Source organism: Boleophthalmus pectinirostris, unplaced genomic scaffold (assembly GCF_026225935.1).
Source record: "Boleophthalmus pectinirostris isolate CB_2022bp ecotype Guang Dong unplaced genomic scaffold, ASM2622593v1 HiC_scaffold_5, whole genome shotgun sequence".
Lineage (NCBI taxonomy): Eukaryota > Metazoa > Chordata > Actinopteri > Gobiiformes > Gobiidae > Boleophthalmus > Boleophthalmus pectinirostris.
In genome coordinates this window covers 16646351-16661853 of record NW_026571404.1, presented here as the reverse complement: position 1 = coordinate 16661853, position 15503 = coordinate 16646351, and the positions used below count along the sequence as shown (strand labels likewise).

The 15503-nt window shown below is 36.3% G+C and overlaps 1 protein-coding gene across 2 annotated transcripts in view; it reads right to left on the bottom strand.

Moving 5' to 3' along the window:
- Positions 1-15503, bottom strand: part of arid4b (AT-rich interaction domain 4B) — a 62833-nt gene that overhangs the window by 27241 nt on the left and 20089 nt on the right. For both annotated transcript variants that reach the window (XM_055162389.1, XM_055162390.1), the window contains exons 4-7: positions 9585-9650; positions 8649-8739; positions 6937-7016; positions 6190-6281 (exon numbers count right to left, since the gene is read on the bottom strand). In XM_055162389.1, the coding sequence (XP_055018364.1) occupies positions 6190-6281; positions 6937-7016; positions 8649-8739; positions 9585-9650 (329 nt within the window). The remainder of the gene's footprint in view (positions 1-6189; positions 6282-6936; positions 7017-8648; positions 8740-9584; positions 9651-15503) is intronic.

Genomic DNA, 15503 nt, shown 5'->3' with positions numbered 1-15503 from the left:
GACCCTCTTCAAAAATTAGGTGATGCATTTTAAGCAGCTATCCAAAATAAATTAATGGTAAATATTCATGGCAGACCAGAGTTATACAATACAATACAATACAGAAAAGTCCACGCAATATACAGGACCACATTTTTCTTACAGTTTAAACATGAACTTAACAAAATAAGGAGCAAGATATTTTTTATTGGCAAATAATAACTCTTGTGTAAGTACGCACGCTATGGCCTTCTTAAAAGTGTGGTTGCTTAGTAGCAGTTATGGAAACACTTCTATGTACTATATGTAACATCACCAAAACTGTCAAACTAAAGAGAACTACATATATATATTTTTTTTTACAAAATATAGCCATGTTAACATGAAATTATCAGTCATACTCACTTTAACCAGTTGTATTTAGAACTACATCTGATCAGTCAAAACTAGGTTTAAAGGACTGAATCATGTCAAAATCAGGAAAACAAATCATTTTAAATCAATTTTGCTTTATTTGAAAAAAAGCTTCTGAGTACCAGTAAAAACTTTACTTATGGATATCTTATTATTAAATATCTGCACATTTGACCACCAGGGGGCCAGTACAGGGGATATGAATGTCAAACAGAGCTGAGTTTGAATGTAGAGGCTTCATGTGTAATTACAGAGCACATTGTTGGACACAGCACCGTTCCAGCTGAACAATGTGGGACAATTATGAAGTTCAAGTGGACAGATAAAAACACAAATTTGTCATAGTGACTTAACACTGACTATCAAACTAGTATTTTTATTCATTCATCTGCATGGCCATTGTGTCCATTATAGCAAAAGATTTTCTGTTTCTAAATGTCAACAAAGTGACCCAAACCTCTGCATTGTCTTCTCGATTAAAAGTCGTCGTTACATAAATAAATAGGCTTACACACATTTTAATATTCAATATTCTTTTAGTATTAAAATCAAGCAGTTACCAATTACTTGGTACATTGTATAAAGGTGCTTATTATGCTGTGTACTAATAATAAATAAAAACAGCTTCCATGATTACACATAATACGATTCTGAAAGCTCATAATGAAACCCTGTATCACATGTCTCCTGTGTCTTGGCTGAACTATTACCCAAAGACATATCCCACTGACCTACATCTGAGCCTCTCACACTGCAGCTGATCACAGACTGCACCAGAGGCTCGCCCTGCTCCTCAGCTCCTCATTAGGACCAGAGCATCGATCATGAGCGGCTCCTTTCTGCAGCCTGACTGACATACGCAACATACTACTCACACACACACACTCACACACACACACATACAAGTCTTATACTTATCCTATAGAGCAAAAATCGAACAACATTGTATCAACAGGCTGAGTTTTGGGTTAAATTTGTCAATTTTATATTCAGTCTTTATTATTCAAATGTTGTGTCGTACTTAGTTTAACTGCTGTACCTTTTTATTTATTGATTATATCATTAGAATAGTTTTATTGCTTTAAATGAGGACTAGTAGAATTAAATAGAGCTTATTTTGTATTTGCATGGCTTTTTATGTTTATTGTGCAGCACTTGGTTCATAAAATATGCTATAAAAATAACAAGTGGATTGGATGTTTTTGTACTCAGTTTATCTTGCAAATATATTTCAAGTAGTAAAATACAGGAAATTATAGAAATCTAAATTATTAGCCAATCCTAATTGTAGTCCTTTTCCACAATACAAATGGAAGGAGTTAGTTGGGGAAAAGAGCTCCACTAAAAACATAATGGCTCAATTATGATGTAACAATCTCTCATTGGCAGCTACAGGGTCACAGCACTTTTCCATGTAATGTTAGTTATATCACATGCCCACATTTTTGTGACACAGGGGCTTTACAGTTTTATGGTGTTAGAATGACTCCTCTTGGTCATGTCCTCAATATGTTCAGCCTATTCCTTGACATTTTGATGCACTATTTTCAAGTAGTGATGGGCAATAAAAAGGAGTTATGTTTCAGATGCCTGTCACACTGGGTCTAGTATCGTGATATTGATCCGATATCAGTGGATTTTTTAAAATCCTTTTTTATGCTTCTCACATATCTGAACAGCAAGTGAAAATTTTCGATAGTTTTTTAGATTTCGATTTAATTTTCACGCATTTGTCTCTGTAGAGATATTATAGTTTCAAGTTGTACAATTAAATTAAAATATAATGTATCAAAACACTGTATACTGACACATTTTAAGTATGAAAAAGTCTATGGAATTGATATCTTTCGATACCTCATTATCGAAATATTTTTGGTACCAACCCTTTTCCGGGGCTGTGACATTTTGCCCTTTGTATTTCCTGCATGTTTTTGTGGTGGTGCAGAACTGTGAGCACATGTCCACAGTTCCACAGAGTGAGCAGAGTACATCAGACAGGCTTCTGCTGCTGCGACCAGCACCACAACAAATAAGCCATGAATCAAAGTCATAAACAAACACTGAAACTGCTCAATGGAAAAACAACACGATACAACAGAGTCACACAGACGGGAACCACTGCAATCTGTCACACATTTAGCTCTGTGTCTTATTTAAGAATAATACACTTCTTTGTCTTTTTTCCTTGTTGCACACTGATTTGACAGTCTTTTTGTTTTTTTGTTTTTAAGTCCGATGCATTACATTTCCAACGAAGTGAAGTGTCTTGCCCAAGGACACAAATATATCTATCTCAAGTGAGTATTAAACCAAATACCAGTGGCAAATTGTTATGTTTTTGTTGTTGTTTTTTTTACCTTCATTCACATATAACAAGATATAACTTAGCTAATGTAGGTTAACAACGCAGATAGTTTTGCCCATAGTACACTCAAAGTAGGAAAGTGAAAAATCAGAGGCCACATGGTTCCATTTTTACTTAGACATCTGCAGTTTGACCCAGCACCTCTCTATTAATACTGTAGTAACCCAGAGAAGGTTTCCTGGCACTTAAGTGAAACAAAATTCACAGACAATTTTATAGGTGATTCAAAAGGCCTCCTGCTTCCCATAAAGTGTTTCTACGCATATTATTCACTGTAAATTCATTCATTGTTCATTCTCATAATCAACAAGTAGCACCTTAACACCTCTGTCTTTTTTTCCTCTTGAAAATTCAAAATTTACAAGCAGCTGTTTAACTGTGAAATCTGACATTAATGCATTGGTATTGCAAACTTCCTATTTCCTCTTTAAGACAGCAGCGCTTCTCAACATGTTCAAGGCTACAGCCGAGTCTGAGTCAATATTGTATCAATGTGTGGAGTAATATTGACTTTTGTGTAAGTGCCATTAGCCAGGTGTTCCCCCATAAGATTACGTAAGGAGCAGAATGTCGTTTTTCATTGCAGGGGCACGCTAAACCCTCCATACCCCTTCCCCCAAGTGGAGAGGGTCCCAAGAGGAGTCCATCACAGCATAAAACGCCTACATTTTAGAGGAGAACCAGAACTATGCCAGTGGGACAGTCCAATATAAATAGTGCGTTGTAATTGTGATATTATAGACTATAAAAACACATCTGATAATAGAAATAGATTGAATTTCAAAAACAATCTTTCAAAATTCCTGTACAAATAGAGTCTTAAATTAGATTGCATTGTTATGAAATGATAAAGACAAAATTGGCCACTTCAGTTATAAATTCAAGCCATGTTTAGTGTTGATTTTGACCGGCTTAAATTTTGGATCAGTCCATGTTAAGTCCTGTTTGAATATTTGGTTTATCACTAGTTTATTATTAAATTAGGTCAATGATGGTGAAGTACTGGTTGAGTCTAAGTTTGACAGTTTTTAGTGCCTTTCCTTGTTTAGTTTATTCCTACTTAAGTTAAAGCAACACTGATGGTGCGTGACTCCAAGTAAACAGAAAGTTCAAACTACACTTTGCAACTTTCTCCACAGAGATATATAGATTTTATGCCCTATGTGAAATATTTAATCTAACAGTCAAGTTTGCGGAGATGCAAGCCCATACAATAAGGATGCTTGTTTTCTAAAGGTTTGTGTGCAATAAAAACATCCATAATGCAAATATATCTTTTTCTTTCAGTCTTTGTTTTAGCTAAAATGTTACAAGTTGGATCTTTAAATTAGAACCTACAGAATAGTTGCGAACTGGTTTCTTTCTCAAAATCCTCAAAAATTGTTACTCTCTTTAGCACTAGTTCAGTTTTTGCAAAATGCCATTTTTCTGTAGTGTAATGCAGTTGTATCAGAGGCGGACTGTCTGCAGCCCACAGAGGCTCAGAGCGATTAGGAACCGGAGGAGGAGACCAGGCTCTCCTCTGCGCCTCGGGGCCGCTTTATGAAGAGGACGCGGAGAGTACATCTTTCATTTGGACGGCTTTCTGGGGGTGTCCTGCTCATCAGTTTGGGCTAGAACACAAAATCCTCTCCATAAACGAATTACTGGCTTTCCGTTCATTTCAATACAAGCTAGAGCCAACTGCAGAATCTACCACACAAAGCTTAAGCGTTCCACAGTCGGGAAACGCCAAGAGGGAAAGCTGGGAGTCTGTAGTTCAGGGGTAAATGCTACAAAACTATACATAAATGATAATATATTGTAAATCTATTCAACAGCGCATTGGAAATGAAGCTACTCACTCAAAACTAAAACTATTCCATTAAACTTTAAGCGTATTCCAGCAACTTCAGTATTTGGGTTCAATTATTCACAGCTTTTCAACTATGAAAAAGGCCCGTACTGAATTTCTTCGTATGTATTTGAGCAAAACAGTAGAACAGCTTTATTTTGTGATAATCTGGATGTGCACGGTTAGAATGTTAGTTGTTTTTAGCTTTAAAGTGACTGCAAAAACTGCTCTTGTCTCAAAAGTTGTGAGAAACAATTATAAAGTCATCGTGGTGAATAATTATGATTTTAGGAATGCATAAGGTAAGTTAGGAAAAACATGTAAAATAAATGAACCAGTTCTGCTTTTCACATCTTTAAGATAGTAAAAATCAAACACAATCCCTTTAAGATATTAAAGTACAATAGTATATCTTGAATGGATAAAACAAAAAAAACAAAAAACCTTCAAATAAGGAAGGAATCATTTGCCTAAAACCCACAAATAGAACAATAGTTAGCTGCATGCGGAGACATTGACAGACACCCACTTATTTTTACACGGTACTATTTGCAACTTTGGTTCCCTCTTTTGGTTGTACATGCACAAACAGCACAAAGCACTTGCTAACCACACTGTGTGCAACCCAATTGTATTATCCATCCAGAGTAATTGTATGTCAAATCCACTTTACAGAACGGTGGGAGGATTAAGCACTCTTTATATTCAATTCAAGCGTAAATTTAGTACTATTTAGATGCAGTTCAATCTATCAATCTTTACAATCGATTTAAGGATTAGACCTTGGGAAGTGAAAGTTAGCCCACAGCACTGTTCACAATCAGATATAGGATGTTCTTCTTTGTATCAAGCAACAGACCAAATATGGAGTAGTAAACAAACACAGGGGGAGGCACCGAGCAGCAAACAACAGTAACCACCTAAATGTAGATCCACTTAAGACTTTAATCTCAAATATAAAGTGAAATTAGACTTTAGGAAGACTTTAGGAAGTATTGACTCCAACTGCAACAGACACATTTTACGCCAAGTATCACTACCTAAATAAGAAAACACATTAACACTCAGATGGTGGCACAAGCAATCCTTATTTGAATCACTTTATTTTTTACAATTTTGTTAAAAGTTAAATATCATCTACTGCATCCATTTCAACCATAAGAAGTCCCTATGTTTATTATATTACAATGTGTACTTTTGGGTATTTCACATTTGCACACACATCACATCAAAATTGGGAGTAAACCAGGTATAAACACGGAACAAGACCTGGATTAGACCAGATCTAAACTGGAACAAGAGCAGGACCAAACCAAGCCTACAGCAGGACTAAATTGGGCTCATACCAGAAACAAATCAGGGCAAGTATGAGCGCACACTTTGTTACTTGTAATACTATATGGGAGAGGGGAGGGGGGGTCACCAAAGCTTTGATTAATGGGAAACACTGAAACTAAGAGCAATCTGAACAATCCAGGTCTAAACCACATCTCAATTCAAAGAAACTGGGTCTAAACTAAGTCTAAACGAGAAGTCTAAACAAGATTGAATGCAGCTCTTAATCAGGACTGGCTCAGCTTGGGTCAATAATACTCACATGGGGTTGGATCGGCGTCCGCGGTTGCCCTTCTTGCCGATGACAGGTGTGCCGAAGTGCTCTGGGTTTGTGAGAGGCAGTCTATCGAGCGTCTGCGGAGAGGACAGACCAAACAGAGGCTCAGGACCACTTTGTCAAACGCCAAATTAGACGACAAAAGACTTTCCCCAGACTAAATCTACTCCCCAGAATCTCCATCAATAACAGCCCTCTTTCCGACCTACGCAAACATGAGGTATACACAATCGCATTTGACAGTTTTGGTTAGGGAGAATAGGTTCTGATGTGGATGAATTCAGAATGCAAACTGGGATGGTCCTATGTGGATTTTTCTGACAGATACCGATACCCAATATTAGTGCTGCTGCTGGGCCAATAACCGATATTTTCTGTTAGTAAATATATTAGTTTTTAATCTTTCTACAGCAAGCTACAAACTGTTATGAAGTTCACAAATTACCATTTCTCTTTTGTGGCAGTGGGTATAGAGAGACAGTGGTAGTTTAGAAACAAAATATGTATAGTGTATCGTATCGAATCATGATGCCCAACCCTAGTGTTAATATTAGACCAATACCTGGAACCCCCGTTGATATCCCTGAAAGCACTAATAATTCAACCATGCCTAATTGATAGTGACAATAAAATGGTGATTCAGAAATGGGAGGAAGTGTGAATGACTGAATATTGCTCTTGACAGTGTAAATAAAGAGTATTAAATAAAAGTAGACATCGGGAAGTACTTGCCTCGCTCTCTGCAAAGTGGCGTGCTCCTTTTAGGCACAGAGAGGAGCGGCGCAGGGTTTTCTCATCGCCATCGTCAAACACTGAGGATAACACAGGAAAGCGCATGATTAGAGTCAAGTATGAAACATGGGCCGGGTTGAAACACGGTTTACACTGCCATTTAAAGCAATGGCACATCCCCCAAGAGTGATTTTCTCTCTCTTATTTGTTATACTGGAAAGAAGGTCATGCACACAATGTCTTATTTGACTATTCAAAGCAGTAATTGTTTTTTTAAATAAAAAATAGGAGGCTGGGTTATCTGTGTAGCATAGTATACCCAAAGATGACTGACAATACTGCTATGATGAAACTGTGGTATCAGTAATTCTCTGTTTAGTTGTGATAATGGGATGACCACTACACAAATTTAAAGGTGCATTGTGTAACTTTTCTGGTGAAGAGTCTGTCATCTCCTTGTTTCTATGGATATGTCATTGCTCTGTCTGGAATGTTCCACAGTATGACATTAAAAAGCTCTACCTTACATTTATTAAATTACTGGTAGTTTTATACCTCAAAAACACCTATAAAAATCGTGATTCTGATTGTGAGTAGGGACCTGTAATTTGGTCTGGTTTGGTCTCCATGAAGATAGAAAGGTTTAATGCCATACTGTGAAACATTCCACACAAAGCAATAACATCTCCATGGAGAAAAGCATTTGGCAGACCCTCTACCAGAAAAGTTATGCAATGCCTTTAAGGGAAAAGTGATATTAAATGTGCTACACAGCTGTATCTAAATGGTGTATTTGGCTGTAACTGTTGATTGACACCAACTCTGTCATGTTTTATTTAAAAATGATGACACTGTGTCCAACACTTTCTATAAGTAGTTTTTTCAGTCCTAGTATCATCATATCATATCAACACCTACAAATATGGTCTGAAGTGTGACCACAAGTGGGAAACCAAATTACGAGCTGTGGTTTTGGCCACAAAAAAAAAACGTATCAACCTGAGAGGCAAGCCAAGATGCCTTCCTACAGACTCGCAACATTTTAAGCACTTAAAACACTTGAATGCATTTTAACACAACAGCACAAGTCTCCTACACAAAATCACACAAAGTATGACAACATACCATTTAAGACATTTATGCTTTCTTTCTTTTTTCATTGGGTAAAATTGGGCCTCAAAAGGAAGATTTGAAACATAAAAGTTATAAAATAGCACCACAAGATTACTGCTGATACAATATGGGTATTGTACAACAGTTAATTTGTGGGAGCTGGACTCGCACTGCCACCCTGGGGGTCAGTGGATCAGACCGCTCTACCAATGATGTCAAGAGTGCAATTTGAAGCGCCAAACTTAGGATCAGAGAACGAGCACAAGCATCAACTGTGCCGCTCCCACTGTAATTGTTCGATTACTATTCAGTTCAATGCTGTAAATGCAGTCTTCTTCTCTACCCACTACTCCTTGTTAGTCAGCCTCTGTAATGCTCTGAATGAGTGACAGATGGATTACTGAATTACAATCACTTTTGTAATATCGCCCGCCACAATGCACTGAAGCTATTTCTGTTTTAACTTTTGAGCCAAATCTTTTTATACTTGTACACAGTGCTCTCAGTAGGACCAAACTCCAAACAAAACATTAAAAAGCTCATGTACCTGACACACGCAGTGAGTGCAAGGCAGATTCAATGGTGTGTTATTGACTTACCCACGGTGTATATACTGGCATCGGTCAGCTTATTGATCGTGGCCTCCTGGTAAACTCCGTCCTGATTCTTCACCTCCACAACAACTCCCACCTGCAGCAGAAAGGAACTGTTAACACTGAAATGGAATAACCGGTCTAATGAATCTGGATCTGAGTTAATGGTGAGAGTTAATAGGTGAGCTGTTAAGTAAACAGTACTAATGGAAATGTATGCATGTAAGTGCAGACACAAAATACATCAGTGTCCCAGTTTGTATATAGATACATCTTGAGGTATCAGTATAGTAGTCTTCCTAAACATTGTTATTCAGGGGTTTCAGAGTGTGTAATGACATATTTGCACTGTAGCAATTGATAATCTCTAACTAAATATTCCATCTTTTTAATCATAAAAAGAATTCAAAATGGTAGCTATAACGGTGCGGGGGATACGCACTTATAAGCCATTACTTCCGCCTACCCCATTTTGGCTCTATATATTAATGTGTACTGATAATGCACGTGCAATTTATTATGTAAAATTGTGCAACTGAGCTAAACATTAAACTAAAAACTAACACAAGTTAAAACTCATGTTTGGAGTAGTGTGTGAGAAAATGTAGTAGAAAACACCAAATTACTAAAATTTTAAGGAGTGTGCACATAAACTGTTTATTCAAAAGAAAAACCTAACAAAATCACAGAATCAAAATGTCTGTCTAGGATAGATTCCCCTAAAATTACAATTTAGAGCATATATTTATTAGTTTCTCTGCTCTGGTAAATTTGCATTATATTGAATGACTGCTGTAATGTGATGCAATGAAAAGGTTAGAACTATATTAATGAAAGAAGTCCCTACAATTGGCTGGGGGCTTTTTAAGGATAATTTATTTAAAAATATGTGTGTGCCGACAGAGTCCCAGCTGAGCCAGGTAGAGCTAGCTCCTGTCTTACCTTTAGCGGCCCTTTGATGCTGTCATCATGAACCTCGGCCGTGGACAGATCTGCTTTAAAGGTCACCTGAGGAAGAGGAAGCAAAGGGAACGATCAGTCACAGCAAACAAACATCTCCCTACAGGCCGGCCTGACTCACTGATCCCACACTCAGTACAGGAAAACAAGATGAGAAAAGGCTTTATATTATGATGTATTTGAACAGAAAAATAGGTGAAAATGTACGTACAGGAAGTATGCAAGAAAGGATTTGGACAAAATATGAAAGTATATATAAAAAAACAGTAGCCAGGAAGGTACTGTTCCCACTCCTAGTCATAAGTGTCAGCTCTGTTAATACTAGGGTTTCCAGAGAAAAAAAACATTGTCAAAGTTCTAGTTGTCAAAAGGTGCACAAATGATTCTCTCCATTCATATGTTGTTGGGATGCCTGGAGTATTCCACAGTTTGGCATTAAATGTATCCCCCATACATTTATTGAGTTACAAGAAATGCTGAAAGTATAGCTAATGAATATCTTTTGAAAAACATGACATAACTGTGAGCAGACTTGCCTTATCAAGATGATCTGCTTATTTAAGTTTAATGCCATACTGTGGAACATTCCAGGCAAAGCAACACTAACTCCATTGACGCAAACAGCAAACCAAAATGACATAGTGCATTTCTGTGTTGCACTGTGTCATTTTGCCCTAGTATGATTATAACGAACTTTGAATAGAAAGAAATGTTTGGGTTACATGTCATGAACAAATTTGTGGTTAATCATATTTGCATCCATCAAAGATAATTCACTCGAGATAGAATGCATTATGCAATGATGTATTCGCCAATGAGATTTTGTTAGGTCAGTAATTGACAACACTCATTAATCATTTCTGTAATCTTTAGAAAGAAAAGGGCATAGCAGTTTACTAGAGAATTTAACCAATAACTGAAGATACCCATTCGCCAGTTGCAACCATTCGTAACGTAATGCCTTGGTGGATGTCTATTACATTTTATTTCAAGTACCTTATTCTTTGACATCTCTGAGCTCTTGCTTAGATAAGACATTCAAACAATTACTCAGTCTGCTAAAGTGGGAATCAAAATGACAAATCATAGTTCGCACTGCTCCACTTGAAGTAGCGCTGTCACAATACTCAAATTTCAGCCTCTATCTGTCTTTTTAAAAATAGTCTTTTTACACAAAATAATGCTAAACTTAAATATAGCTCAAGATCATAGTAAATCTTTTTTTTCATTAATGTGATTTTTTCAGTAGTGCACAAATGAGTATCTAGTTTCGATATTAGTTTACTCCATTAGTGCCTGTATGGATTTTTTTTTTTTTACTGAAATGGCTTAGTTTGTACTTTGACATAATGTTTGAGCCCAAGCTTAGATAAGACATTCATAATTCAAAAATGGCTCTGCTAAAGTGGGCATCCAAATGACATCTCTTGGCTCATATTGCTACATTTGAGGTAATCATAAAATATTGCAGCAGTATCGCACACAGACCTCTCAGTGACCCTTGTTTGTCGGCCACAGGAGCTGCTGTCTGCTCTATTGTTACTGCACCTCCCCCCTCAGCATCTGCAGCCTCCCGAAGTGAACCACGCAGGGCTCATAATCAGATCAGAGCTTGGTAAGCTTACATTTGCACGGAGACCTGGCAACGCGACCAAACTCCAGCGACTCAAATATACTCACAGATTTTTACTGTCGCATATTTTCCAAGAAGCATGTGTGCAAAGTGAGACATGGCCAGAAACAGCGGAATCTGTTCAGTGTTACAAATATGTCTGTCGATATCGAGTCTCAAATGTTCATATGTTTTCTCTTTGCTTTGATTTCGGAAAAACAAGTAATGTAAGACAATCAGCCAGAGTATCATGACCGGCAGTCTATTGCATACTGTACTATCCTGACTTCATTTGGTTATATTTTGCATGTATAAATTTACTTAAACACACAAACACAAAGCCCTGTTTTAATTAAATAGCCGTTTTTAAATCTACATCGGGTTTGACGAGAAAGTGTCACAAATTACTAAAACAGGGTATCTCCAGGTTTGACTACCCCAAATCTAAGACTTTTTTAAGACCTTTATAAGACCACTTACATGGAAATTAAGACCAACATCACACTCATTATGTGGGCGAAAAACACCAGATCCATTTCTAATAATGGCCAACCAACTGCTATGTCTAGAATCTAAGAGCCACTGTGGATTAAACCTACACATCCCCATGATCCATCCAACGTCGTCCTCCACTGTACTGATTGTTTACTTATTGCCACCAGCGCAAGAAACCAAAATGTTGTATTAGAGATTCATTCACATTACATGATTTCACAATGTTGTTTTGTATATATTAAAAAAATAAAATAAAAATAGGCTAATGAAATTTAAGATCTTTGTGAAAAAAATAAAACTTGAACAACATAATTTAAGACTTTTTAAGGCCTTAATTTAGGAAAATGACATTTAAGACCTATTAAGACTTTTAAGACCCTGCGGCTACCCTATAATAACACAAAGTAAGTGAGGTCTATATTTTATCTACATGTTACTTTTCACAACAAGTAATTGTTTGAAATAATTGTGATTTCAGTTATGAGATAAGTAATAAGTATATTTGTGTTGTAATCCATCAGAACTAGATTTATTTATATATACACTATATTTTTATTAAGTATAGACAAATATTGTGCTTGTACTAAGATGATTTGTACTTGTACCATCTTAATTATGGCAATTTGAATAGGTGCAACAAGTCACGCTGCAATAACGTCCTCAACAATGAAATATTCTGTACTACATAAAAATGAATAACCCTGTAGTTTAGATCTGTACAGACATGTTCTGAAATGTGATTCTTGCATTGGTTTGTCAGTTCATATTTCAGTCTTTTAATTAATTCTTCTGGATGCTTTTAAAAAGGTGAACTTTGAACAGAATCCTTTAATTAAAACATAAATGGCAAATCTAATCACAATTGCAAGGCTCGTTATAAAAGTTGCAATTAGATATTTTTGCCAAATTGTTCAGCCCTAATTTGTACCAGTTTTGCTGTAGATTCTTGAACTTATTTTACTGCTAGTTTTAATACAGTGTTTGATTTTAGTTCAGCTTTTAAGATGATTCTGCTGTACCTTTTTATTGAGCCACTGTGATTTTCCTCAGTATAAATCATTTTTGTCAAGGTCCATGCCAATTACTGGTGATCCACTTTTGATACCGTGTGGCTATGGTAGATTGCCGGATTTTCCAGCTTGTGACAAAATGCGCAATGTCAATGTGGTAAACAAACACTAAAAAACAGGCCAATTTGTCAAGGCTACAAGACACTCAGCGCATCCTCAAAACTGTTGTTCAAATGTGGTATTGGTCTGTAGGGGACGGTATCCAAGGTTTGAAAAGACAAGGATTAGAATAGTGATTTATACGACATGTGGTTTGATCAGAATGCTTCATCGGTGTCATTATTGGTGTTTTTTAGATTTTAAAATGCAATAATGTGGGGGGTGTACTTTACCATGAATTATCCAAAAGGTAAATTCACAAATGTTGCACCTGATTATTTCTATAAGTGCCTAGACCCAAGAACTCTCTGTAGTAGATGAGATATTTTAACAATATTAATTTTAGCTGCCCTACATCGGTGTTAAATATTATTGGCCTATAAAATGTTTTGATGTCATCTGAAACTCAGCCATAGATTACATTGTACTTTGCCAACAGGTAAAGACACGGTCAAATTCGATTTCTGTTGTAATACAATAAATTTATTGGGTCTAGTCAATTATACTGATCAAGTCCAACATTTGTGTCAATTTGTATTAAATATTAATGGCCAATAAAATGTGATTAATTAAAATGTCATTTGAAACCTAATAGTGTAAAAAATATCCTTGATCCTAAGGTTATGGGCTGTCTCTAAAACCACATCTTTTATAGATTAATCTCCTTGACTGGCTGCATTTCTATTGCTTTTTATTTTGTTCTGATTCAGCAGTGCAGCAGGAATAAGACGCACAATATCCGAAACAACCCTCCAGGAAATGCATTTTAGATGAAGCACTTGAGTCATTTTCCAATTTACAACAATGCCAGAAACAGCTTTCAAAGTCACAAAAAGGAGCCAACTTGAGACAAAAAAGTGAGAGATACAGAGTGCTAAGAGATATTGGATTGTCAGTTCATTAAATAACATGGAACAAAGCACATCCCTTGGTGGTGTTTCACTCGTTTGTAGATAATAGTCGAGCTCCCAGATGGGTAAAACAAGTTCATATTTTCACATTGAAGAATCGCTCCACTCAGACACACTACGAGGAACTGTCAATAAAACCTGACCCCTCACCTCAAAGGTCCCCTCTTCTCGAGACAAGAGCAGAGGCAGTGTGCAAACAAGCTCCATCATTACACCACTGCTAACAAACACAGTGAGAAGTCAGGCTCTCATCTCTAGGCCACTGTGAGATTATAAAAAAGGGTGTAGTAAGTACTGGAGTGGTTTTTCAAAGTCAGTTTTTGCATTATTTAAAAGAGGCCATAGATTGAGTTTGCATTGTCTAATCTTGGCAAACATAATGTGTGTCATGTCATGTTTGTTTTGCAATGCTATATTGTAAAGTCGCCTTAAGTCACTTCTACTTTTCAGTGAGTTTGACCTTTTGCATAAATATTTATTTACCCTTTAAGAAATATGTCAATTTCTTTTTAAACTGTTTTTAAAGCTGGGATATTAGCTTTTATCCTTGTATATAAACAAGATTTGTTTCTTCCCCATAGATTACACTGTAAAAGCAGCACTCCTTGATTTTGATAGAATAGGTTTCAGAGGGTAGTAGTCATCTAAATGTTTTCTTTTTTTTAATCGAGACATTTCTGCTTACTATCCAGAAGCCAATATCAACCCAGAGTAAAGATCCTGATATCTCACTTATAGATCTTGTGATTAGTTGGGCGAAGCTGGTCTACCCAGTCATTGTCTATACCTGACGGAAAGTAAAAATGAATAGCAACACACCATAGTAAGACCTCTAGGAACGAGAAGTATTCAGAAATATACTTCCTCTTTTTGAGGTGTGAAAATTAGGCATTAACAGGTTTCATATTACCATTTTTACAATGCAGGAACATTATGCTTGTGTGCCAGCTTTGGGTGGGTTGTTCATATTTTTCTTATTAGATGAATGACCACTTAAAATAGCTGAAAACAGGAAAGTCATGTTGCTTATGAACCAATGGTTCTGTAAAGTGAGTCATACAAGATCATACATTAAGACTGTTTGAGATTTGCTGTTATACATTCTGTTAATAGGTCAGCCATTTCTTAGTCAAGCCAGACAACAGTAAAGTATAGAACCTAAAATGCATAAGCTTATTTTACTGTTGATCACAAAAGACGGAGCCAAGATCAGTCAAACAGCTGTGATACACAATATTCAATATGTTATAATAGAATTTACATTCTCCCCAGATATACTCCAGGCAAGATCTTATTAACTTAAGGCTATTAAACTCAGAGCTTTCAGAAAAATTCCAGTAATCCTCGCTCACTCGATGATAATCCATGTCTATTCCAATCATGTATCTCTCAGCTCCAAAGTAAGCACCCACATTTTTTCCATTTGACCCTTTTCATTCGTTCATCATAGTGACTCAAGTCAATACTAGTTCTAAATGACATATGCCAATAGTTCACTTAACATAATTTCACCTTAAAAACTCTGTAGCGAAATCCTATCCTCCTTTAATCAAGAAGATTAAAAAAAGAAAAAAATTGGATTGTTACCAAAAAAAAAAAAGAGAGTGATTTCATAACTATTGCATAACCCAATCCGTTCGAATCTTGGGATAAGACACTTAAGAAATCAAGTCTATTTTGGAAAGGAATTTACATTAAGAAAAAAAAAAAAAGG